General features: G+C 39.9%; 2 protein-coding genes across 30 annotated transcripts in view; one reads left to right on the forward strand and one right to left on the reverse strand.

Annotated features, from left to right (window-relative positions):
* LOC110982967 (uncharacterized) overlaps positions 1–7,772 on the reverse strand; it is a 35,470-nt gene extending 27,698 nt beyond the window's left edge. For 15 of the 26 annotated variants that reach the window (XM_087142738.1, XM_087142742.1, XM_087142740.1 and 12 more), the window contains exons 1-13: positions 7,633–7,771; positions 6,864–6,887; positions 6,175–6,201; positions 5,653–5,676; positions 5,444–5,461; positions 5,141–5,170; positions 4,915–4,941; positions 3,926–3,949; positions 3,724–3,741; positions 3,310–3,339; positions 2,288–2,401; positions 1,011–1,043; positions 282–299 (exon numbers count right to left, since the gene is read on the reverse strand). In XM_087142738.1, coding sequence (XP_086998864.1) covers positions 282–299; positions 1,011–1,043; positions 2,288–2,401; positions 3,310–3,339; positions 3,724–3,741; positions 3,926–3,949; positions 4,915–4,941; positions 5,141–5,170; positions 5,444–5,461; positions 5,653–5,676; positions 6,175–6,201; positions 6,864–6,887; positions 7,633–7,681 — 436 coding nt within the window. In that variant the 5' untranslated portion in view covers positions 7,682–7,771. Of the gene's footprint in view, positions 1–281; positions 300–1,010; positions 1,044–2,287; positions 2,402–3,309; positions 3,340–3,723; positions 3,742–3,925; positions 3,950–4,914; positions 4,942–5,140; positions 5,171–5,443; positions 5,462–5,652; positions 5,677–6,174; positions 6,202–6,863; positions 6,888–7,632 lie in introns of all 26 variants that reach the window. The other 11 variants (XM_087142746.1, XM_087142747.1, XM_087142744.1 and 8 more) reach the window with 5 other exon arrangements.
* Positions 7,773–15,049: 7,277 nt separating this feature from the next.
* LOC110982993 (uncharacterized) overlaps positions 15,050–25,893 on the forward strand; it is a 279,431-nt gene continuing 268,587 nt past the window's right edge. For all 4 annotated transcript variants that reach the window (XM_087142717.1, XM_087142720.1, XM_087142719.1 and 1 more), the window contains exons 1-2: positions 15,050–15,903; positions 24,716–24,801. In XM_087142717.1, the coding sequence (XP_086998843.1) occupies positions 15,605–15,903; positions 24,716–24,801 (385 nt within the window). In that variant the 5' untranslated portion in view covers positions 15,050–15,604. The remainder of the gene's footprint in view (positions 15,904–24,715; positions 24,802–25,893) is intronic.

A 25,893-nucleotide genomic window follows, 5' to 3' on the forward strand; every position in this document is an offset into this window, starting at 1 on the left:
CTCTGGTGGATGACAATGAAAGCCATTTGGGATGTTCTCAATTCGCTTCTTTCCATTCCACAGTTATTTAAGCCCACTGTTCCAAAATAATTCTCCACTAATGGCCGGTCTTCATTTGCCAACTGTTCAAACCAGTTCAAACGAATAAGGCTGTCATGCGTCAGCGATCAAGATGCATCTACCTTCACACCGATCGGGGAAGGGATTAGCATGCAGGCCCCGGTGCCCAAACCGAAGGGTACGTGGTATAGAAGGGAGTAGAAAAATGAATGTGTACTTACAAGGGTACGGAGGCTCGACTACGAAAAAAGACACCGAAATAGGTCAGTATTAAGGCAAATCAAATAAAGGAAAACGTCAATTAGTTATCGTCAAGTAATTTGACATCGGTGAATGTTTGCACTCAAGAATCCTAAGGTCAAGTTTGGGGTAGGTGAAATCTTTGCTATATTATGATTAATGGTGAAATTTTTACTAAAATTTACGCAAAGGTTTTACATACATGAGAAGTCATGCTTTAGAATAATCTAGTTTGACCTCGTTCTGCACTTGCACTGATCACTGCCCATAATGTGGATTACAAGGGAAAACGTAAACTAATGCAGGAAGAATGTTGTTCATTCCATATGAAAGGGCTCAACGTCTTGAGGCAATCTTACAACCAGGGTTTTCTCCCAATAATGATACATATGAAATAATTTCAAACGACAGAAGTAAACTTGTAAAAAATGTTGTGGTGTGTTTTAAACAAATACATCATATTGTGTAATGATATTACGCACGACAACAGACTTGGGTGATAATAACGAGACAGAAAAGCACATTGTGAACACCGAAACACGATTATTACCAAAAAGAGCAATTAATTTCAAACAATTACACATTTACAGTTAAAGCAAAGGCGCTTTAAAATGGGCGTTGGTTTTTACAGTGCACTCTGACACTAAGGATTTGTTCGAGCGAGCTAAGAATCCTGATTTCAACAATCGTATGCTGAAGACATGTCTTACCTGTCGCATAATCGTACGAGGACCTGCCTCCTTCTGTTCAAAGAAATCAGAATAAAATACCAGAAAAATGAATTGTCAGTGCCTATAATTTGGGTCTTCCTTCACGACATTGGGAACGCACTTGGTAATAAAATTCAGTATAAACGAGTTTAAAAGCCGGTACATGTGGTTCATACGTCGTGCTAAAGCAAAAACAAACGGGGATTGTAAGGCCAGATCCAATATTTGAGTTGCGATTTCGTAAAAGTTGAACACATTTGAGTTCGAGCCAATTTCGTAGCAGATTGTCATGACGTCAAAGTCGCTTTGCTTTCTCATTCGTCTGAAGTATGAACCGGAATTAACGCTGTACACGGCGCAAGAAAAGCAGCGTATTAAGTCCGGGCTAGCAAGCGTTCACAGGTCAGTACTGTATAATCAGCATTTCAATGGATGACTCTGCAATCCTGAATCATAAGTAATCTTGTTTCAGCTAGCGACAAAACTTAACTCAACAGTGGCAAACACCAATCGATTAAGCAAAAAGAACGGTAATTCTGGCAGACACTTCCGCCTTCATTTCTCTCATCCGCCAAGTGTAGCTCTCCTAAATAATTACAGATGACTAGAAAGGACTGTTCTAATAAGCCTTTTGCAAGCCGCGGCGCATCAATCTTATGGTGGGGGGGTTAAAAAACGAAAGCGGCTTCGAGCTCATTCAACATGATGTTGTAGAGAACAAAAAAAATCAACAGCCTTATGGTCCAGATATCCTTTCTTTTATTTGCTGGTATTATATTGTAAGTTGCCCCCCCCCCGCTGGATACGCCACTGTTTGCAAGTTAAATTTGAATAAAATGAGGTACACTGAGTGATCTGATTGCGCATAAAACATAACAATTTGAATTCCCCGGCATAAAAGACATTGTTGTTGTACTCATGGTTCGGGGCAAGCCTTTGCATGACGACCACCTTCTCTTGAATGGAATGGCTCCTTTATGCCCTTCGTATCAATTGAAAGCAGTGTACTAAGCAAAAGCTTGATCCGAAACACGAGGTATAGCAACAGTGGCTTTAGTATGGAGAATTCAAGTTTTATGTTCACATGAATTTAAAGAGCTCAGTGTGCCAGATTTTATTCAAATTTAACTCAGAAAAGGCTGGTTGAATTTTGGTTGTCGGCTACGAGCCAAATAATAAGCCGTAATCCCATGAACAGGTTGCATCATGATTATGGCTTAAAGCCTGAATAAGAGATATGATCATGGGGGGGGGCAAGAATGCAAAACACTACCCACCGTTCTGGCAGATGTTACCCGAATAATTTGGTGGACAGATGCACTCGAAATCGGGGCCCTCTGAGACACAGGTCCCGCCGTTTAGGCATACATCGTAAATATCGCAGAATGTGTCTGAAAATGAGGTTGCAATCAAGACAAACAACAGCAGTAGAGTTTATTAACTGACTTTCCATTTCAAAAAGTCACCATTAAGCAGGTGTACCACCCATATTTATAGACTAAAATAAATGAGGGGTATACGATTTGGCAGCGCTGAAGACAATCCGCACTGCACCTTTTTAAGGGTTTTACCGAGCCGATGGCCAAAATGAAAAATGTTCTGCACTGGACTTTAAATTAAAAAAGTACCCATTGTCCCAGTAAAGTTTGTTTACAGAGGCGTAAATTTCTGCCAGGAAATGGAAGATTATGGAGGGGATGGCTTGACCAGCTGTGGAAATTTGAAAAGCGTGTGTGGGGGGGGGGGGGTTCTGACACACGGATAAATCGGTGAAGTTAATCACACACAGGAATATCTGTAATATGAATTACATTCCTTAAGAACATGAAAACGACGTCTTTATGGCGTTTTGAAATTGTCCAACCTTTAAATAGAGTGCTAATAAATACGGGTGGGTTTCCACTTGCCGATTTTGACTGAGTTAAGATTATAAATTACAAAAGTCGTTTGAGATATGCAAGTATGCCATCCTATGTATGAAGAAAAAATGCATTTTCAACATAATTTTCAAGGCGGTAAACTCATTTTCACTGTCTGAAGTTTTCTCAATCAGCGTCCCCATTCTGCTTAAATCTACAAGCTTCCCGATACAGATACGACCTGATACGCTCTTAAAATTAAAACCCAATGACAAGAAAAGGACTGTTCTAATTGAATGTTGTTCACCGGCTACGGCTGTTAAACATCACAAGCTGAATGGCAAGCTGAGCCGTAAGGTGCTCGATACAGACATGGCCTATTTCGCATACCATAAAGCTTTCCTAAATAATTGATGACAAGGGAAAAAATCTGTTCTTACCTATCACGTAATCGTGAGAGTGCTCCTCAGCTGTCGGAAGTAGGAGAAAAATATCGACTGGTTACGAACATTGCATCATACAAACACTCGGACGTAAGAAAGTAAATTGTTAGACTAAAATGCCTTAATGCAAATACATTGTACATATGAAAAGTGAGATAAATTCAGCCCTTAGTATATCAAAACAGTGTAGCCCCGTGTGTAAAGAACAAGAGGGACAAGAAATATGAAGATTTTAAATAATGTACCATAAAAGATTAATTGGTCCCTTTTGAAAAGTATTGTTTGTATTTTACCAAATCGGCGACTAGTCTTTTAAAAATTACTTTTTAAAGTGTTCTTAATTATCCAGGATTGGCATCAATATTATGAATTACATAGAAGGAAGTAAAAACGAATGATACGTGTACTTACAAGGATACGAAGGCTCAACTGTGACAAAAAGACACCAAAAGAGAAAAATGTTTGAGATTTTTTGGATAATTTTTACCATTTGGTGTTTAATTTGTTTAATGTATGTAGTTCTAAGTTCACCTCTGGTGTTTCGGAAGGTTGTGTTTGGTAGATGAATTATAACTGTACATATGTTATGGATCTTGTAATAGCAAATACTTACTAATGGGACGGCTGTATTCGTCGGCTGAAAACGAATCAAATAAAGCAATCGTGCTTAAAAGATATGAGGACCAAACGTCATATAACACTAAACAAGTGTTCCTGTCCACCGAAAATGGTTCACATTCAAATTTCATATGGCTTTGAAACAGGGAAGTATGGCAGAGATGACCTGTTCTGTGTTGAAAACCATGAAAATGAACCTGGACATTCCCGAAAAACGATAAATGCCGATTAGGAACTAAAACCCATACACATGTATTGAATAGGATCGTGTGTGTTATCAAATTGTCAGCTGCGCCGCAAATCACATAAAAGAAAACCTTGAGTGATTAATGTCAGCTATACTGGCCGAGTTTGGGCGGCTTTTTTCCGTATGTTCACGAACAGCTCGATTTGTTGTTCGTGGGTCGGCCGCTCGAACGGCGGGAACAAACAGCTGGTTATCGCTGGTAGTTAGTGACAAGCAACATGCAACATGGCGGCGTCCATGTAGGCTACGTTATTCGAGAGTTAGTGTTTGGATGGGTTGAATTCTTTTCTATATAAACAGGAACATTCATTTCTGTGTTATGGAAAATAATTAATGGTAATTTTGCAAAATATTCCCATTGTCTATGGCTTTGGAAGCCATCTCTCTACTTTTTGCAGCTGTTCAAAAATCAAAATCTCACGAGTTTTTCCGTGTGTTCCTGTAAAACGCTGAGGAGGAGGTGGTGTGTGATCCTGTTCCGAGAACAGTGTTCTGGAGTCGTGTTCCCACCGTTCGAGCGCGAGAACAAGAAACCTATGTCAAGAACAGGCCGCCCGAACTCGACCACTGATATCAATGGTACTTTAACACTTTTTATGCCCTCAACCAAAAAACCTCAGGTCACATCGAGGTACGTAAAATTAGTGCTCATTCTGTAAATTGTACCACTATAATGAAAGTAAAGTTTGCTTCAAATTTTATCATGGAACAAATGAAATTTCAAAGGTTTTACATACATGAGTAGTCAGATGGCCGCGGCTTTCCTATATAAAAGGAGGCGACACAAAATAAAAAGATTTCGACAAGTAACTTAATTAGCTGAATCATTTATATATTGGTTTGTTTTATTCATCGAGGGTACAGTTAAAATTCTCAGAATCAATGGTTTTAGACTAATGGAGTTGGACACCATTTGCCCACCATAAGCTCTCCTTGATAATTGATGAGAACAATTGTTCTTACCCGTCACGTAATCGTGGGAGTACTCCTCGGCTGTTGGGCGTAGGATGGAAAAAATGGTTTAGTTTAAGAATATTACATTATGGAAGTACTCGGAGAGACAGATTTGCCTAAATGCTAATTTGAACATTTAACGCACGATAAAATCAATTTGTGCATTTGAAAAGTACTGTTTCTAATTCACCAAATCAAACGTCTAGCCTTAAAAAAAAGTACATTTTAAAGTGTTCTTAACGTAATCATGAAGAAACATCAATGTTATAAATTACATCAAAGGAATAAAAAAATAACGTAATATATATTTACAATAATACGAAGGCTCGACTGTGGGAAAAGACACCAAAATAGGAAAATTTATAAACATTCAGAAGAACCGTTTTGGATATCTCCACCTTACATATATTTGCTTAACGTTTATCACTAACCCTTTCTGCACTCTGACGTGCACTTATGGTGTTTGGTATAAGTGAATTATGTTTGGGCATATTATGGGTCATGGATAAAAAAATACTCACTTATGGGATGGCTGTATTCACCGGCTGAAAACAAGAAGAAAATTAAGCAATCAATCTTAAAGATTTGAAGAGGACCCAAAGTTGTATTGATATAAAACAAGGGTTCCCAATTTACAAAACATGGCCGAACACTCAACGCTAATATAGCTTGGACACAGATATCATGACCTGCTATGCATTTCAAAACTGTGAAAATAAACCTGAAAATACCCCAAAACGAAAAATGCTGGAAAGGAACTACAGACCCAACAGGGAGCGCAAGTGGTTGCAAATCGTCGGCTACGAATTATTATAAGCAAATCAAATAAAAGCAAACTTCAAGTAATTACTGTCAAGTATTTTGAAATCGATGGAAGTTTGGGACTATCTGCTCGCAATCAAGGAGCTTCAGGTCAACTTTACTTTCAATTTTGTACCCTTTCATTTAAATTCTATCGTTATTATGAAAATAGGCTTTCCTTCAGAATGTAAATTTTGCCTTCAGTGTTATTCAGCAAACAAAATGTCAAAAGTTTTACTTACATGAGTAGTTTGATGTCCAAGGCCTTCCTGTATAAACGGAAGTGATACGAGATAGTATATCACAAGACTAACTGTATATTTTATTCATAGATTGTTATATTCATCTGTTGTGTGGGTAGAGTAAAAATCCTGAGAATCAATAGTTTCAGAACAGTAGAGTATGGATTCGTCCCACATTTTTACTGAACATTGCCTAAAATGTAAAAAATCTGTGAAAACAGAAGCTAACGTTGATTAAGAGATGTGTCTTTCTTCAGCGTTCAACTTCTTGGGGCAATCGTTCAAGGTGAAAATTCGTCGATCAGAAACAGGGTATTCTGACGATACGATACGGGGACATACATGTACTTGGTAGACAACTACAGCTTAAGTAAGATTAGCACCAGCCAACTACTCGTGCCATGACAAGGGAATTGGTCTATAGTCGTATGCAAAAGACTGCGCCTTGCGTGTCACGTCATAAACCCTTATTAATGTTGGTACTGAATTTGAATCAAAGATTTTGTGCAGTTTCTTTGAATTGAAACCGCCACAAAACCTTTGCCCGATTAAATTTCTGGTGGGTCTGTTTATATCATCAGACAAACCTTGTGATAATTAAACTGCACAATGGCTTTAAATACTGAAAACGGGTGAAGATGCTTCGTTTGAGAGGCAGAAAAAAATAGACGTTTTATACAAACACTTACTTTTATTTGGAGCAGCATCTACGGCTGTAATACAAAAGAAGAGATAAAAAGCCTTATGATAGGTTTCCTCTAACTCATTTTTTTCTCTTTTTCAGTCAGTATAATTCTGTACCAGTGATGAAGATAGTTGGTTGTTGAGTATTTTGTTAACTATTATGTTTCAATTTTGGATTCGGAAAATTTCATAAGACTGTTTACCTGTTGTTATATCTTATTTCGCACATGAACAGTAAATCACTGAAGAAATTGTACGTCAGTGTAGCATTGGAAGGGTTTTAAACATTTAATAAGAGATTACTATATATAGGCCTAGGGATTTTTTCAGTATGAGAAGGCACAATACTTCAAGATATACTTTTAAAACGACTTTTAACATTTCCATTATGCAGAAAAGACAGTCTCAGACAACAAATTCTCCTGTGCAGCCACATCTTGGATTAAGTATTGATTCACGTAAAGAAGTAGGCCATCAAGGATCAGAAAGATAAACAGACCACATCCTGCGACCCTCACTAAAAGATAAGCACAAACTAATATCTAAAGGATTGTGCGGAGTATCTGTTCTGCATTTGGTATCAGTCAGTGTAGCATTGACAATGCAGTACAACGCATCACGTGCATGCCTTGTCGTTATTCACATAACATATTGACCCTTACATTGCGTTATAATAGTATAGGGCCTACAGGCTTACCTACCGAAACTGTGCCACACAAGTCATTTGGAGTAGGAGTTGCGTAAACTAGTTGTGTAAAGTGATCGTTTACTTACCTACGCCAATTACCGCGAAGAAGAAGAGGGTGAATCGAAACGCCTCCATTGTTGTGGTTGGAAGGTCCTCCAGAGACTAATTGAAGCAGAACTGTAAAATCCGAGGAATTTATACTTTTCCAGCCTGTAGGCCTTCTGTTTAATAAGAGCGCTGTTTTAACAGGTGGGGTTAATTTACAGGCTATGCGTGGAAGTTTAGTACTGCTGTATCAATTTTAGTATTTTAAAATTTGTATTTGCAAAATTAAATCGAAAGCGAACCGCTGCGAAAAAAAGATGACTGGGCCCACGTTTATTGACTGCGTGTTATTAGAGCGTTAATGAATAATTAAGTTTCTTTTGCAATATTCGTCCGGTTGACACATGGGTGTTTGCTTTTCAAACATGATAACCACTCCTTAACTTTGTTGCAGTACGAATCTCCGGACCGTCTTTTGTCCAAAGTTGAGGCTGCATTGCATATAGACCTCATACCGCTTGAGGGCGCTTTACCCCACAATACGCACGGTTTGATAGGGTTTGTAAAAATTGTTCAGTGTTTGAAAAATAATAAACGGCAAACTACACTCTCGTTGTCTTTTATCCGTTCCTAAAGTTTGGACGGTCACTTGAAGAGGGGTTTGCTGTACATATTGTGTAAGATTTATCAGTGGACTAAGCTCGCGTTCAGTACTTCAAGACGTTTATTTCATTGGGGCAGAAAGGTAAGGCCGCGAAAGGAAAGATTAGCAGAGCTACGATGCCCATTGTAGCAGACAAGTTTGGCCCATAATCAAGAAGCCAAATAAGCAGTACATTCTTGCTTATTTCTTTGCAATAGTATGATAGTGGTTTAGACGAAGATTCATACAAGAGCTCACACCCTTTTGGGCCTCCCACATTTATCCAACATACGGATTTGCGCACGTGTTGCACGCTGAGAGGTATTAAATGCGTTTAGTTTTTATATAAGGCATTGTATTAACACATTGATATGCATAAAATGCCAATGGGCTTTGCAGATTAAAACACCAGCTAGCGTTTGATTTTAATTGAGTAGAATGGCAAATCCTTCAGAGTAAGGAAAGAGTGATATGTTTGATTGGGATGTTGGCTGATACTGAGCTTGTTTTCAGTTTAAAAGTGTGATAGACGAAATGATGTAGGACAGTTCAGCGTGATTAACAATAGCCCCTCCCTGGGATACTATTCGTCCAAGAAATGTTGCTAGGTCAGTATAGTCCTTGTCGCTAAATCATTGTCCCCACAAACAAACAGGCCTTTGGAATTCAGTGGTTTTTGTTGCCGGATGACTTCAACTCGAGATTTTGTCGATAATTGTGCGTGGTCGCAGTACATTCTGTCTTTGGTCAAACACATTTTCACAAAGTAGTTATCACCTGTGAGTCAGATCGCTGCCTTTGAGTACAGGTGATATGTCCGTGTTGTGTTAAACTTAGGGAGGCAAAGCTTCATATTCTGGGGCGATGGGGAAACGTGGGTCTCACGAAAGGGATAGTATCGTGAAGCGCTGTGACCTATGTCAAAAGCCCTATTTAAAAATCAGTTCCCCAATACTGAAATAAATGAACTCCGTGAGAGAATCCCTGGAATCGATTTTGAGAGATTGTTCGTGGTACCGCAATCATACTTTTTTTCACAAGTTGGAGGTTTGTCACTTGCTTTCTTCGTATTTTCTTCTTTGGATCAAAACATTTCATTGTAATTTTCATTCTGAAAGGCTGGGCTGTTTGTACTTTACACGAACATCAACGTAGCGCAACATCCGCGACATCATATTGACTTTAATTCCAAGAGCAAACAGGTAGTTTGTGCCATCAAAAGGAAAGTTCATACAGTTGCTCCGTGACTAATATTCAATTAATGTCATCTGGCTCTGAAGAGACGCTTTCGACTTAAACGGTAGCTCCAATCAATTTGTTTCAACACAAATATTCGACTAGATCTTTGTGTTTGAGTTAACCTAATTTTCAACGTTTGTTTCACAATTTCAAAAGGTATTTTGCAGCATTTTTGGTTTTTATGCTGACGAGTATTTCCATATTCATGTAAACCTAAAACTATTATGTCATCCCAGGAAAATAGCCGTACGTTACATTGGTTTGTACGAAAGAAATCATGCATTTCTGTAATTTTTACTGGACTAAATTTTTCTTCTTCGCTGATTCATTGTTATGTGCATAAACTGAGCAACGAATGCTTTTCTCAGAAATGTTTTGAGTAAGTAAATTCTGGTTCCACAATTTCAATAGAAACCTATGCAATGAACTATGTATTCTCTGGATGACATCACAGCAAGACCGACTTCAGTTGTCCAGAAAAAAATTTGAAGTGTTAAAAAAGTGCACTTTTCAGTGCATTAATGGAAGTGTTAAAAAGTGTTCAAACATTTAAGAAGAGTACAAAGTTGGCAGAAAAATTGTATCTGAGACAAATTCATTGCGGCTAAACTTTAAATTTCAAAGTATGGCACACTAGCGCTGGTAAACGTAGAAATCTATTGAAATTGAAGTTGACATCTACATTTTGTATTACCAGGCTTTTAAAGCTGCACCACCGCAGACTAAAAGTGAATTAGTAGATGGAATGGGGTAAACCTCAATTGCCATGTAGTAAATGTCTGGACGATAAGCGAATGTTTCAATACTCCATCTGACGAGTGAATTATTGGTGATTTGGGTATACTGCTCTCTCATCCCTGCATGTCACTGGACCCCCCCTCCAGTTCATCTCCCGATGTCTGGCAAGAGCCAAATAGGTTTGAATTCTGAAAGTTATACCAGCGAAACCTACCGATACCCCCAATAGTATTGCGACGCTCTTACGTAATTTTAAAATTGTGTAGTGTTATCCAGTTATGTTTTGCTCGTTCACTTTATTACAAAGTCTACGCCTATTTACTACTGTTGGCTTCAGTACTTTGGTACCGTCGAGATGTACCGCCTTTTTATACTTGTTATTAAACTACTTGAGAAGCTGAATTTCATATGTTTTATTCTGAGTGGTCCAACATCTTGTCCAGTGAGACATCTTGCTTCGTGAGAATAAAGTCGGGTGACCGGCGCTACGCGTGCTCAGATTTTCCCAACGGGTGCAACCATCTGACATTCTCCCCGCAGTTTTTTGGCATGTGATTCCTTAGATCTTTCTAAAATCATCATTCCGTTTGCCGGTTTTATCATCTATTGTTCTATTTGTGCTTGTCATCTTTGTGGAATTGATTTAGAGATTAATTATTGTACCAGCGTGCCTTCGATGAGGCATTATTCATCGATTAGGCCGTTTTTCAGGAGGCAGTGTACACAATAAGTTAAGATTCACCGACATCTCTGCTTGAAAAGTACAGCTTTTCAAATAGTTACACACGTAAAATCACCCCTTCAGGCCTCAATTACGCTTACCATCTTGTTATCAATGATAGGTCTATGTTCCCAGCTGGTCCGTTGTAACAGAGAGAAAAAAATACATTATTGAGTTTCATTTTGTCTTGGATGAGAGGCGTTGTGTGCAGATAATTACAAAATACTATGATACGAATGTTCTGTGGAGCATTGTGTATTGATAAATGGAAGATAAATGGTAGCCGGTGCTATGATGTACGGTACTCATAAACCAATTGAAGGGATTCTAATATGTTTTGCCTCTTCTAAAAAGTTATCCCTCCAATGGAAAAGGTGGTTCTAGATTCGCCCACATTTACCCTTAACAGTTTAACTTCTGATTTATTAGACATTATTTTAGTGATCTTTATCTGGTCGTGGGTTTATCACTTCTATGTTCTGTAAGTTTGAAGAAAAACACACATATAACCTTTTTTATTAGGGTTACGGCCGGGGTTGTGTTTCCCACTGGAGAATAAAAATTGCGCTCATGTGAGGTTAAAGTTAAGGCTTCAAAGTGAGACTATAAAGACAATAGCACAGTGAAATAGCCGACTTAAGAACATTTACAACACCCCTATTTTGCGCAAATCCACGTAACGTTCATCTTTGACGTAATGTAGCATAGGCCTATATTGCATATTTCAAACATTTTATCCACAATTCGCAAAAAGGTGGAGTTTAATTGCATGGATGCGTTAAAATGAATGAAGTTTTCCTATTTATCGTATCGTTTCCACCACAAGGCATGTTTGGTTTCCATGTTGTTCGTTTTCATCAACTAGGTTCCATTTAAACCGAAGAACATTATTCAACTTCAGTATAGAAACTAACAGTGGGTATAGAGGAGTTGTCAAACATCAACATAACCTACTTCGACGTGTTTTTTTTTTCTGCGATGATGGGGAACATTTGTGAATTGCTGGAGTTTTTTGGGGTATTCCTTTAATCATTATAAATGAAAGATTTCCAAAATTTAATTGGGGTGGGAATTTGAAACATGTCTTTTCGCCTAACCCCGCAGGTTACCCTGTTGATCAAAGTATACTCAGTAGACCGGACAAAGCTGAGACCCTGAGAGAGTATGAAACATGTTTCTCTGAACCACCTTTGAGGAAAGAGCTAAAGTTAAAGAAAAGGGGGGGATTCAAAAGCGAATGCGGGGAAATCAAAAACTTTACGGTCCCGAAATCCTTGCTTTTGTGGTGTTTTTGGGGGGAGGGGTTGGGCGTTAATATTTGACAAATAAAATTTAATATTTATATGGAAATGTGATAACTTGATGTTAAAATGAAATTGAAAGAATAAAATCTCATGGCTACACTCATTCCCCAAAGACGAGTGAGACGATGCCGACCGCAGCCAAGAGCTGCGCAGTGTAGCAGTCTGTAAGTATACTGCCCTCATCCGTTACCCTTGGTTACAGGTGTAGTCTCTGCACTCAGATATCCGACGAAACAGTGGGAAATTTGTAGCCATGCAGTAACTATTTGTGCATAGCCCTGCCGTGAATTAATTCTCAGTTTGTTTCTTGTGTTTTCATTTCTTTGGTTTTCTGAGTTCTCAGTCAAGGAACTTATACATTTAAGGGCACATCCAGAACCTTCTGGGGTGGGGTGGGATGGGGGAAGACAAGGTCCTAAGTACGATGCAAATACCAGAAGGTGGAGGCTCTAAAAGGAGTGACAACCCCTCTTACGTTTGGTTTTCACCCTGTATCCATTTTGCAACCGTTTTCACGAAGAGCCGCACATGTCGAAAGTACTTTTTTTTTCTTTTTTCGATTACATTCATGTTATTAGGGGCCAAATCTCGGGAAGTGTATTTTGCGTTTTCACGTAGCGTCACAAATCTGTCTGCCCCTGGTACATGTACAAACGTATTGACTGGAAAGGCCGAAAGGTAGGTCAAGTAAAATTGTCGTTTTCACGAAGAACCACTTAGGCCTGTTTGTTGCCCTCCAGTGTAGGGGTCCAAAGTGTTTGTATCCCCGAGGGTGTACAAAACCCATGGACCCCGTAACGACAGGCAACAGTTGTTAATAGATTATTCTGGAACTCTTATATCTGTCATATATGCATACCGGTATTTTACTGCAAGATGAATTAAAACACTTTGACAAATTGAAACAATTCAACAGCAAGTTGGATATTTAAATTACCAGGAAACTTACTGATTGTAATTTACTTTGTTGACCTCTGTTTGTTTGTTTGTTTTTGCGGGGGGGGGGAGAAATCTAGGATAACTGGCCTACGAGAGACACTTGGAATTTACAGAGCACTGGGGTTTTTGTCGACTGATTTAATTTTAGGACCATTTACTCCAAATTCCGTTGAAAAGTATTGACATGATTGAAGAGCAGACGAGAAGAGACAATGGCATGAGAGTTTTATAATATTCATGAGCGTTATATAAACGGCAATGGCGATCCCCGCATAAACAGTAATTAGAGCATACTCGTGTTCCACGAGCATAGCCAGGTGCACGAAGAAGTTTAGTAACCCACAGGTCTCCGTTATGGTCAGAGTGAAGAGGGTAGCATCTGAATGGACACAGTGCTTCAATGTCCCCCTCGCCGTGCTCATGGCACGCATAGTGCCAACGCGCCTGTCCACCCTCGTACCCAAGATTATACACAGCAGACATGACACATCAACCGTGCGCGCGACGCGTGAATGATACATGTGCACTTCTAGCATATCGCGTGATCAACCTGCGACCAATACAAACTCAATATCTATGACCGTGGTACAAGAAACATCTTTGTTACATTTAAAGTGGACATGGGTCATTCGCAGTAGTGCGCTCAGTATTTTGCAGCGCGTTGGCCAATCACAATGTGCGAAATCTGTCAACCCAATGCGCGTTTGAAAAGGTTGACAGATTTCGTGCGTTGCAATTGACCAACTCGTTGCAAGCTCTTGGTGGAGCACTATTGTGAATCGCCCGTATTGTTGTGGTTTATAACCAATGAACATACCCGAGAAACTGAAATTCTCTGTTTCCTGTCATTTCTTTCATTGATAGAAAACAAAGACTAGACAGGATGTCCTAAAAGTGACTAGTGAGGGCGCTAAACTGCGGCTCACGCGGTCAATGTTCTGCAGCTGGAGCACAGAGACCTCGCAGTGAAAGACATCATTCAAAGGGGCTCGGAGTGGTTGGAGTGGGATAGAGAAATTCGGCCAAGATTGTTGCCCTAACTGCTGAAAATTAAGCGTAATATCAAAACATGCTGGACTTGAAAATGGGATCGAGTGTGATCGGAAAGCAGTGTAAACTAATTTTCTTTTAGACTGGTGACGCATATTCAATGTGCCAAGGGATAATTCTCAAATTTTGTTCAAGGGTAAGTGAGCTGCCATTGATGAAAATAACCCCATTACTGACAAATAATACCAGTCAAAACTAGCCGACGTATTCGACAGTTGACACACACATGAAACTCAAGCTTGTTTCCCTATGTCATTCTGGTCGGTAAAACGTTGGGGGACACTTCCATCTAAAGTCTATCACCACTAAACATTCCTGCATGGACCTAGTCACGTTTTGTGAAATCAAATGAAGACTACACACCGAGATTGCAAAATTGTGCCATCTTGAAGGACTCATTTTGAGCAAAATAATTCACATGGAATAAAAGAAGCTTGCAATTCTTCAGGACTTCCACCATTCCTTTTTTCCCCTCCATTTTCACAAAACCTGCAGGCTGCATACCTCACACAAGTCACTAATGCCCGACTAGCGGAGGGCCTGCAGATCATGATTTGGTTAACCATGTTCTGACACCTCCATGTGACCACTGGCACGGTACTTTTGCCCGGACTCGGCATAGTATGGTGTTCCTTCACTTGGACTAAATAGTAAACTTTTGGCCATATGAAACTTTCCCGAAACGTGACCCCTTTCTCAAATCCAAGGTTGTGTTTTTGGTTAATTATTCCCCCCCCCCGCATTTTTATCAGATGTAGCCGTATGTACAATGCAGGGACTAATGAGTGGTCTCCAAGGGTTTAAGCCCATGGGGCCCCGCCCCCTGCAGTGGAAGGGCTGAGGGTTTGTTTATAACAGGCCAGGTTTACTACTTCATTTCAACTGAATACGCCTGTAGAAAAAAAAGAATGTCAACTGTAGCTGAGCTCCGTCCTTGTAAGACCAGTGAGCTGTAAGCTCCACGGTAAGACCCTCTGTTACAATGAACGGGATAGGAATCCGGAAAACCGCAAGATTATTAGCCCGGGGAAGTTCGTTGGGGTTCGGGGCACAATTCAAGAACAGGTGGATTGGTTGGCGCATTAGCGGTGATGAATGCTCTGCGTGTGTGCCAGTGAGGAGTGTGCCTAGTTACACACGCACCCGATACCGGTCACTGTTCATTCTTTCATAAGCTTTCGGGATAGGTGGCTCGCGCTCTGATCTACAGAGCTTTGGAGCCGATTCATCCTTTCTTCTGTAGGATTTCTGGACAGTATTTTCACTGTTTGGATCATTACCTGCGAGTTCTCGATCCGGGAGGATCTGATCTGTACCTTTTCGGAAGTTAGCTTAGTCTTCGAGCGAATGGAAATGCGCTGAGATCTTCTTTTCCGTGGATGGTTTTCTTTCAAAGAGAGGTGAAGTCTCAGCTGTCAGCAGCTAGCCAGAGCTGCCTGTGTGTGGTGTTGGGATTTCTTTCGCACCGTGAACCTGCCACGATGGTCGGCGTTTCGGCCGATCGACCCCGTCGGACTTGGCGGGGTTTAACCTGGGATTTGAAAGCCCTCGGGCCTTCCAGTGGGTTGGCTGGGATGGTGTTGTGTGCCTTTGTGCTCGCTGGAGCAGTGTCGGGGGAAGGAACCGACGTCGGGGCGGATGGAGGGCGGATGAAACGGATGGTGCAGACGAACGTTCGGTAAGTTTTGGTGGCCGCGATACTGCCGGACCAAGTCGTCTGCTAGAGAAAGTTTTTTACCAGTATGAAAAGAAACCTAGTAAAAGTTCCTGTATGGACATTGCTTACCTTTGCAGTAGTTTATAAGACATGAAAAAGTGATAACGTATCCTCAACAGTAAAATTTAACAGTGAAAGTATTGAAGCGTTTACTCAGAACACAGTTTTTAGACCAGTCTTGTAGGGTTTTTGTACCCTTAGATCTCATCAAAGGTCCGCCGCACTCCCTCCAGGCGGCGGACGACGCGTGGCCACACGTTTGTGCACAGGGTGTCAGGTGCTGCCCTTGTAACTGCAAAAACTGTGGTGTTAAAAACAGCATTTTTGGTGTTATCAGATTACCACACCATAAGGTGTTACTTTAACACCGCTAGTGTTACTTTACACACCTACAAATGTTGCAGTGCTCTGGAAGGTTTTAATATTGACACCGAGAGTGTTGAAGTAACACCAACAGTTTCAACACCACTGAAAAGTGTTGTGTAGTCCTCTGATAATACCAGGGGTGTTAAATTTAACACCCTGGTTTTTGTAATGAAGGAGCTCTGTCCCATTTTTGGTTGTAGTTGCTAGGAAAACCATGAAAAGAATGCTGCATCCTTTATTCACATCTGTGGTTGTGTTTTAAGTCTACGTGGAGTAAAAAACATCGATTATCCTGACAAAATTACACAACTTTTTTTCTCTGTCCCTAATTCATGTTATTTCTGCCATGAGATGATACCTTTATTGAGATGAAACGTGTAGTGGGGGCAGGATTCAACATTTTTTCCAAAGTGTTTTAAAGAAAATTTGTGTTTCAAACCTACAAAAAGAGAGGGTGAAAGAAAGTTTTGGACATTTTTGAGACGTCTTGCTAAAATGACAGGTTTGTAAGCATTATGGGAGGGAAATGAAGTTTGTAAATGATAATTATTTAGTCCAGCCCAGCCAAGGAAACGGCACATGTACCTAAATGTCACAACCGATATTTCAAAAGTCATAATGATGTTTGTCGTCTTGTCCTTCCAAGGTTTACCAACCTGCCAATCAACTACATACGTGTACATTGTTCACAATTGTGATAGGCGGCTGCTTCTGTTTTACGACCCGTCCCACATCATAGCGTACCCGCCCATTTTCAACGCGGCAGTTACTTGTCGCACTGCGCAATATCCCGCTCGGCGAATCAACGCGACCGCTCGGCGTCAACGACCAGCTAAACGAACACGGACACCCAATCATATGGCTGCCCGTCACGAGCTCTTTATTTTTATTGGTTCATTTGGCTGTGAACTTGTGAATTATTCCTCATTGATGACTCGTCGGAATGCCAAGTGGCCTGTAATCCATCTGAACAGAAAACAAAACAGACGCTCTCCATTCTTAACTGTCAGATACCGATACAAAACTTTTGTCACTGGACTGTCAATCATGAACGGGAAAGCTCCTCCACCGTGAAAATATTTTTGAGATACGCCGGCAATAGATTTTTGAGCTGGATTTTTCAAAACGTAATATTTGTAAAATAATCTAGAGCCATTCCATGTTCCATTCTTGTGTTAAAAGTCCTACAGATTACAGAAACGTTTATAAAATACAACAGACTAAACATAAAAACATTTTAAAAAGACGATCTCAATAGACAGTGGTGTAATATTTATAAGAATATTGTCCACTTAGATTTAGTCTCACTTTTTATCAATTTTTAACAGTTCAAGATACATTCTGCATGAAATTAAACTTATAAAACTCAAAACCAATTTCAATGGCTGAGGTTCTGTTAGCCCTGAATAAATGTTCTATATTTTCTGACTGCTATTTCTAAAAACACAGGCGTACTAAGGACAAGATATCACAGCGACTTAATTGATGTGTAACAAAGTTAAACTAGATACATGTAGGCTTAATGCAGACATGGAGATTGGCCTGGTATCTTCAAGTGGATGAAACGTTGTGGCAATTTTGCTCTTGCTGCAAATGGCCTCCATCATAGGGAAGCCATTTTTGATGTTATCCACAGTAATTTATTAAAATTGTTATGATACAAAACTATTTTGGGTTCCAAGCCTTATTTTTATTGTTAAAAAATGTGGCTTAGATAAAAAAAAAGTTGGATATAATTAATCACAAATTTTAAATTATTCATCATTCCTGATCGGTGTAAATAACGTTTATTTGCGGTGAATTTTTATTTACTGCTTTCCTTTAATTTCAGGTTCCCAAAATAAAAAAAAAATTGAATATGGCCGACTTGTAATTAAAGCCGCGTTTGACTGATTTTCCTTTAAATTCTGCCCCTCTGACATGCCAAACTGTGTTTATCCACAAAGAACCTTAAAGGTCAGCCTTACCTGCCCCAAATCCCTCTTTTATTTACACAATCATGACAAATCTTCCTTTTGCCTCCAAAAATAACTGGCAGCAATTCCTGTGCGAATTAGTTGGCCTTTTGGAATTGGTCTGAAAAGCTTGAAGTCCTAGTGTCCCTGACTGTTAATCTGATACCACTTTTGCAGGTACAAGATGTAACTTTGATCCAGTGGAAATTGAGCATGGAAATCCTATGTTACCGCTATTTGATAAGGGATGAGTTCTGGCAAATGGACGCCATGTTTATGAAGTTTTGAAATTATATTTGGGGAGAACTGGGTACGCCAAGTCAGTAACTTTTTTCTGTGAGAGTTTGGAATGGTACTTGAATATTTCTTTTTTCCAAAATGCCATCGGCAAAAAGAAAGACAGGTGGTTACAAATGGGTTCTTGCACGCATTCTGCTTTTATGCAAAGACCATACATGCGGGAGTGAATTACTTACGCGTACTGCATGTAATACTTGCGCACCTCATGGCGCGCCTATGTGGTGAGTACCAAATAACAAAATGCCCTTCTTTGTTCCACTCAGAGTGGATTACTGAGAGGAATCTACATGTTGTGGGTATTTTGTTAAACATTCATTCAATAAGTCAACACTTTTTCAACATCAATTCTGCTGTGCATGGTAAACTGAACTGTGTCTTCCTGTGATGACATCATATCTCATAAGAAAACTCTTCAGTTATCAAGAAAAGCATTAAAAATTGTGAATTTTTAAACAGTGCACCTTTCTTGCGTGTGCAACTCACAAATGAAGCAGAAAATTGAGAAAAAGGGGTACCCATGTAAAATTCCCTCTGTGGACCCTTAAAATGTGTAAATAGTCACATTCAAAGACAGACAGTTATAAACCGACTCAAGTTTCTCATATCCTGTCAAGGACCTTGACAACTCTTTGATGTCCAGTGTTGTGTGAAGTCCAGGTATTATGGTATCCTCTTTGTGCTGATGATCCAGTCTGCCACCCAGACAGATACAGGTTGACCTGGGCCCTGGCCCTTGCTGCCTGCTCATGGGCCACTGTCTGGGTTTATTCCGAAGGAAGTCTGGAAGTCCTGGGGATTGTGCTTGAGCATTATCAAGATGACATGGTCACCTCGGCCGCGTTTCATGGCTTTGCCAACCACAGAACTCTGTTTTTACGATCACTGTTATGTGCTTACTGCCTCACAGGGCTTACTCGAATTCCAGGCCAACCTTGTAAGCATGCAGTCCTCAGTTATTGGATGTTCACTTTTGCTCCTCGTTAACCTTGAAAATACGTTAAGCGTTAAAACAGCATGTCCTGTGTAAGTTTAAAACGCTTTGCCTGCGGTAAGCCAAAACCTTGAAACTGGGCCCTTGGCCTATTTCAATGGTCTTATTCAACGAGAACTGTGCTAAGCGTGAAAAAACATTTCTTAGCGAGACAAACCGTCCACGATATTGCTTGTAATTGAGTCTGGGCTGAGTTTTGATCAGCACATGAAAATTGTTTTGCAACATTTTCTTCTTAATAGCAGATCCTTGACATTGGGTCATCATGCAGCTGGTGACAGAGGGCATCCAAGTAATGAGTTTTCAACATAGCTCAAGGTTACAGGTAGTCTGGCATACCGCAAACTGTTCAATACATGTACGTAGCTTTGTCTGTGGCAATCATGCAGTCGTTTACTTTTGGGGACTTATTTTTTTATGTGATAAGTTCTGTAAAGAGAGAGAGCCATAAAAAAGTGGGAGGAATTGTTTCCTTTGTTACTCACACAAAAATAATATTGGCTTACTTACCATTGTTGAGGAGGAATGCCTGTCAGACATGTAATTTGTTTTTTGAAAAACAATTCACAGACTTGTTTGGGTGGTAAAGCCACAATGTCCTGCTTACCAGTGCAGATGTTTTGACCTCCTGACCACCAAGTTTGCTTAGATTGCCTTGGATGTCTAATGTACCGGTGGGTTTGGGAATGAATGATAAATAGGGACATTTGTATCAAAGTTACATTTCCCTGAGCCAGAATTCTGAAAAGTACAATCTAAGTTTAATAATTTTAGTTTGGGAAAATGTATATTTGACAGATAAAACAGTAGAGAGACACAGTGCTGTCAGAAACTATTATGTCAGCACACTCTACACAGAATTACATAAAAAGTATAATTCAGGCTTAACTTTACATGGTCTTAGGTGGGGGAGGGGCACCAGGTGATTCAAATGAGCCCCCACATGTGTGTGCGTAGGGTCTAATTTGCACAAAACTGTACTCTGTTTGGTGCCTGCACTCACTGACTACGTAAATGTGTAGGGTGCTGTAACAAGTCCAGAATTTCTTGAACTATGTATCTACAAATGTATCTGGAAGCTTGGTCAAAGTGTTAAGTGTGCTTCATTTATGGTGCAGAACTGCAGTTGCTAGTCAGAGAATCCCCCCTTAGATGTAAGACAGGACTCCCCCCACGTATATGAAGAAAAGCTTAGGGAAATCTGTTTGAATATTCCAATCAAGAATAGCTTTCTCCACTGAAGCATGTAGTAAGGCCTTTGTGAAGCTACAGTACAGGAATGAAACCCCATTAATGGTGCGTGCACATAATATTGTAATTGGTGTCGTTAGGTCATAACATAGGAAGTTATCAGTGGCACTTCCTGTCTGTGGAACTGGTGATGCTCACATTTTGTGAAAGTGATAGTGTACATGTGTGTCGCTTGCATGCTAGGAAATTGGACAGGGCACATTGGACAAGGTGACTGTGGAACTGATTACATAGGGGGGTTCAAATGGAGGCCAAGGCATTTTTCAAGGACCAGGGAAACATTTCAGTCATGTAGCCAAATGACAAAAAGTTTATAGCTGTTGTGTGATATTTGCTGTTGTACATGTACAGTGTAGATGTAGCCTCACTCTCCTTGGGTCCTTCAAGGCTACAGGTGAATTTTAGGTTAGTGGCAATGTTTGATGGCAGAAACCACACCTGACATCCCTGATTAGACACTTTCAGGAATGTTTTTGAGTGGATGATCCTTTTAAATAAAGAACTTTTAGGGAAAATTAACGAAATGAGGCTGAACTAGACAGTTCTCTTCAGAATTCAGTGGGAAAGGAGTCATGCACTCACATTAATGTTTTCGGTACATACATACATGTAGCCGGAGTGCAACTTTACATCCGCTGTGGGTAGGCATTCACCGCGTTCAGGGGACAAGTTCTTTTGTTTGGGAAATTTGAACTGAGTTGTGGGGAAATTTGAACTGAGTTGTGGGGACATGCCCGAGTCCCCCAATGTTTTCAGTCTCCACAAAATAGGTGAAATGTTGAGTGTATGTCCCTGCCACTACAGTGCACAGGTGGAGTGTACAACCTTTATACCAACCGCCTATGAATTATTCTGTACTCAGTGCCTGTGCACAGTTACACCTGACTATTTGACCCGGAAATACATCAAATCGACCCTAAATAGTTTTATTTGTTTGGCAATTAATCTCCATTACTTAATCAATCTTGGATTTGAAAGAATGTGTTCTAAACTTACAAGTCCTACATCAGATGAGACAAGGACACAAACAAAGTGTACCTCATTTTTGTAGAATGACCCATATTATTTTCTTGGATTCTCACTCTTGTGAAAAGGGTTGTTGGGTTTGACTTGAGTCTGTAGGCCTGTGTATTTTATAAGAGGGCATCTGAATAGTTGCTGGGGCTGCATTCCTCACATGTGATTTCAATCACTGATTGATTCCACATATGATGCAAGATATGGGGCGGAGAGAACCCCCCCTTTGTGTTGGTCACTGTTTGATCGGAATCTCAGGAATTCTTAAAAGACTTCTAGGGGGGATGTGTTAGCTAACAATAGTCTAGAGTGTGTATAGGGATTGGACATGTGGGGGGTACCATCGGCCCCATGTCATGCATGGTATCTGATTCCAATATACATGTAGTAAGTGCAGTTGAGAAGGACCAATTTTACCCATTTTGTGATTATTACATTCTAGATCGGGTTTCTGGTTATCCAGTTATGTAACCCTGCAGTACATACTGCTGGCTTCAGACAGTTGTTTGTTCCAAATTCTGTCCATTAATTAATTCAGTGCATCTGTTGCACGTTAGTACTAGGCACATGTATAATGACCTCTGGTATTTCGGTGAGTATTTGATAAATAATACTTAGTTTTGTGTATAACTTTGTTAACCTTTGAAATGACTATTTTCTAGGTTTTTGTACTGTAAATATGGTATACATTACTGTTTTTCTTTGCCAACAGACTAAAAATTCTATTTTATGGACTAAAAAAGAATCAATCTTTCAATGGGCTTCCTGACCTTGAACGAGATACATGCAGGCTGTGCATGGGATGGTGAAGAAGTACATGTATACCTATGTGCATGTATGTACTGTACTGTGAAGGAAAAAGTCTGCTTCGGAATATGTAGGGCCCACTTTACAACTATTGTATTTTTCTTGAAAAGCAGGATGTACGTGAGGTACTGCAGTCTATTCATGTTGCTTATGCAAGGACAGTGCAGCACTCTTTACCAAGAAAAATTTAGGTTTCTTGTGGTGAAGACAGAAATCAAGATGGCCTTGTCATGTAGAAGAGAAAATTGGTCATTTAATACCTGCATAATATACAGCTTGGAAAATCTGCAGTTTACTGTGTCAGTAGTTAAATGTGTGAATTGAAATGACATTTGTGACAAGTCTCTTTTATCTTTGGGTATGTTTGTAAAGCAGCAGCCAATTTGCAGGTGTATAAGTTTCAACTTTGAATTAGACCTTTCAGGGTCAGATCTTAGTCTTTAAAACCAGCCTTCAGTTTGACATGTTGTCCTCTATAAAATGGATTGACATGACTTCCCCAGTGAATTCCCACATCCATGAGTGGCCCATTTGGCACCTCCTTGGGGAGTTTATGTAAGTAAACGGTATTTTAGTAAAGGTTTTCTCGTGGGAAGAAGTGGTACAGTGGCGCATGGCAGTCAGTGAACTTCTTGAGGCATGAGTGCTTGCTCTTGGGTGGCACTTCAGTGGGAACAGGCATGGTGACCTCTCTGAACCGCAGTGCATTAACTGCAGTACATAATTTTTTTTCTTACCTGAGGCTTCGTACTTCTTGAGTGAGTGTCACAAGGTGCCACTGTTAAAACCAGACAGAAATATTTTTATACACACGGCATGTCCTGCCCAGTGGCATAGCTAGGATTTTACTGGGGGGAGGGGGACAAGGGAGACACCAGCATCTTATGGGGAGGGCACTAGCTTTCAGTGGTTTTGGTTTTGGGGGCAAGCTTTTGTTAGCCTTGCTTGATATCCATTCATCTGGTTTTTTTTGGGGTGGGTGCTGGGACTTGGGGGGGGCACATGCCCCCAGCCCCCCTCCCACTGGTCCTGCCTGTTGCCCTTAGTGATATTTTCTTTCTATGTTATGGTTGTCTTGACTGTGCTGAGACTGTTAAAACTATAGCTGGCTGTCAGTCCAAAAATCAAAGGATAATTTACTATTAAAAGTTTTTAAAATCTTGCTGCAGCTATTAGTCGTGCAGTTTGAATGCTTTGCATAAGCCAGGGCAAAACGCCACAAATTCTTGTCAACTTTAACTCTGCATATCTTAAGTCTGGCAATGGGGAATTTCTTATTGCATTGCCAGAACTGTCAGGTTTAGGTTTTTGAATATAGAAATGATGTCTGTACCATCCATTCTGTCGCACAGCTGATCCATTACTTGCAAATAGAACATTTCTTTGGGTGTTTTTTGCTGCCCTGGAAACACCCTTTTTTGCCTGCTCATGGAGGATTTTGATTGGTCAAAAATATGGGTTGGAGGTTTACACATATAAATGAAATAAGTTGCAAATTCGTTTACAGATTTTCCCAAGGATTTAAATGGAACCATTCCTTATAGAGGTTTGACGTTCCGATTAACGCAATTTGGGGCTCATTTTTATTCCAAATGATGCCTTTCAAATGTAATCTTGTTTTCGAATCACTTTTCCCTTTTGCCGTCCATGTACTTTTTGAGAAAAAAGTGGATTCTAAAACAATAAACATTGCTTGTTTTAAATGCCCAATATATCTACATGTACATTTTTACAGACACATAGGTTTGAATATGGGCATTGTTGAACTATATCATTATGCATATACGAAAACACCAAGGTTGGCTTTGGCGGCCTCTGTAATGTGTTGACTAAACAGTTAAACGTTTTCTGAACGTTTTTCAAATTAAACGTAAATTCCAACCCTTTAATAGTCAGAAAGTGGTCAGTGTGCCACACAATAGCTCGTCCAATTGTAATACTCTTGACTGATTTTAAGTTGTACACATTTTGTAAAACATCTGATAATTCATAAGGCCTACATGTACATACCAGTAGGACTTAAAACAGTTCCGCAAGACACAGATCATGCACATGGCTTATAATTGATTGCCTTCTGTACTTGCAGGGGTCTACATGTGTGTCGTTCTCAGGGTGGATACATCTGTTGTCCGGGATGGAAGCCAAATCCAGGGAGTGGACTGTGCCTCACTCGTAAGTTTCCACGGTGAAGACAAACTAATAAGGGAATAAATGTATGCTTGGCTGGTCTTAAATGTTTGTTTCAGACCAACTTAGGACAGTGGACATGCGGCTCGGGCATTATCAGCGTTCATTCTCCTGAGCCGGTCTTAAACTAACATTTAAGACCGGCCAAGCACATATTCATTCCCATTGATAAATACCTTTTTTAGTTAGAGTCAAGTCCATTTTATTTTATATTTGTTCAAAAGAATCTCCTTGTATGGACTTGGTGCAGGTGCGGTGCTGCCTCGTGCACACAGACACTTGACCAATCAGAATTGATAAAACTGTCATGTATCCAGTTCGTGATTTATGCTGCGGGCATTAGCTCTTCTCAGCAGGAGTTATCAAATGTTAATACACAGTCATGTTGCACGTTGTTGAATAGGGAGACTTACTGAGGTATTTATGAATACTTCTTACTAATTTTTCAGGAGAATTATCTGTGAATATTCCAAATATTTTGGTCATGTCATCTTAGAGGACGTGTCATTCCAAAAGTATTCTATGTCTGTTAGATCTACTTGCCAATATGAAATATTAATGACAAACAGTATACAAGGATAATCATTTGTCATTGTCAATTTTTCAGAGCTTTACAGATGACAAAAGTATCAGGAAAATGATTATTTTCAGGGAAATTATATCAGGAAAACTCAGCAGTACCCAGCATAAACTGGGTTGGAATGATGACTTTGTGTGTGTGCGTGTGGGGGGGGGGTAATTTTACCAATTTTACCTACCACTGTAGTGAGAGCATCTAATTATAGACCTCTCATGGAGAAGCCATTTTGCTTCTCTACCATTCAAAGCAATGTCACCAAACTGAGGCTGGAAGGAAAAACTGTCCCCTGTTATCAATGTGTGAAATATGTACAACTATTGCCAATGGGTCTGCAGGGAACAAGACAAATATTGCAGCATCATGATAAAGTCTATAGGTTCCAGTCTGTCAGGCCTTTTCTGTGTACATACATGAACCAACTGGTTTATTTGGATAACAAGCCAAATAACTTTTAATTGATGCATGGTCACTATGTACCTCAGCTGAAATAAAAGTCA

This window comes from Acanthaster planci, linkage group LG10 (genome assembly GCF_054643075.1).
Source record: "Acanthaster planci isolate LZ-2023a linkage group LG10, COTS_SCS, whole genome shotgun sequence".
Lineage (NCBI taxonomy): Eukaryota > Metazoa > Echinodermata > Asteroidea > Valvatida > Acanthasteridae > Acanthaster > Acanthaster planci.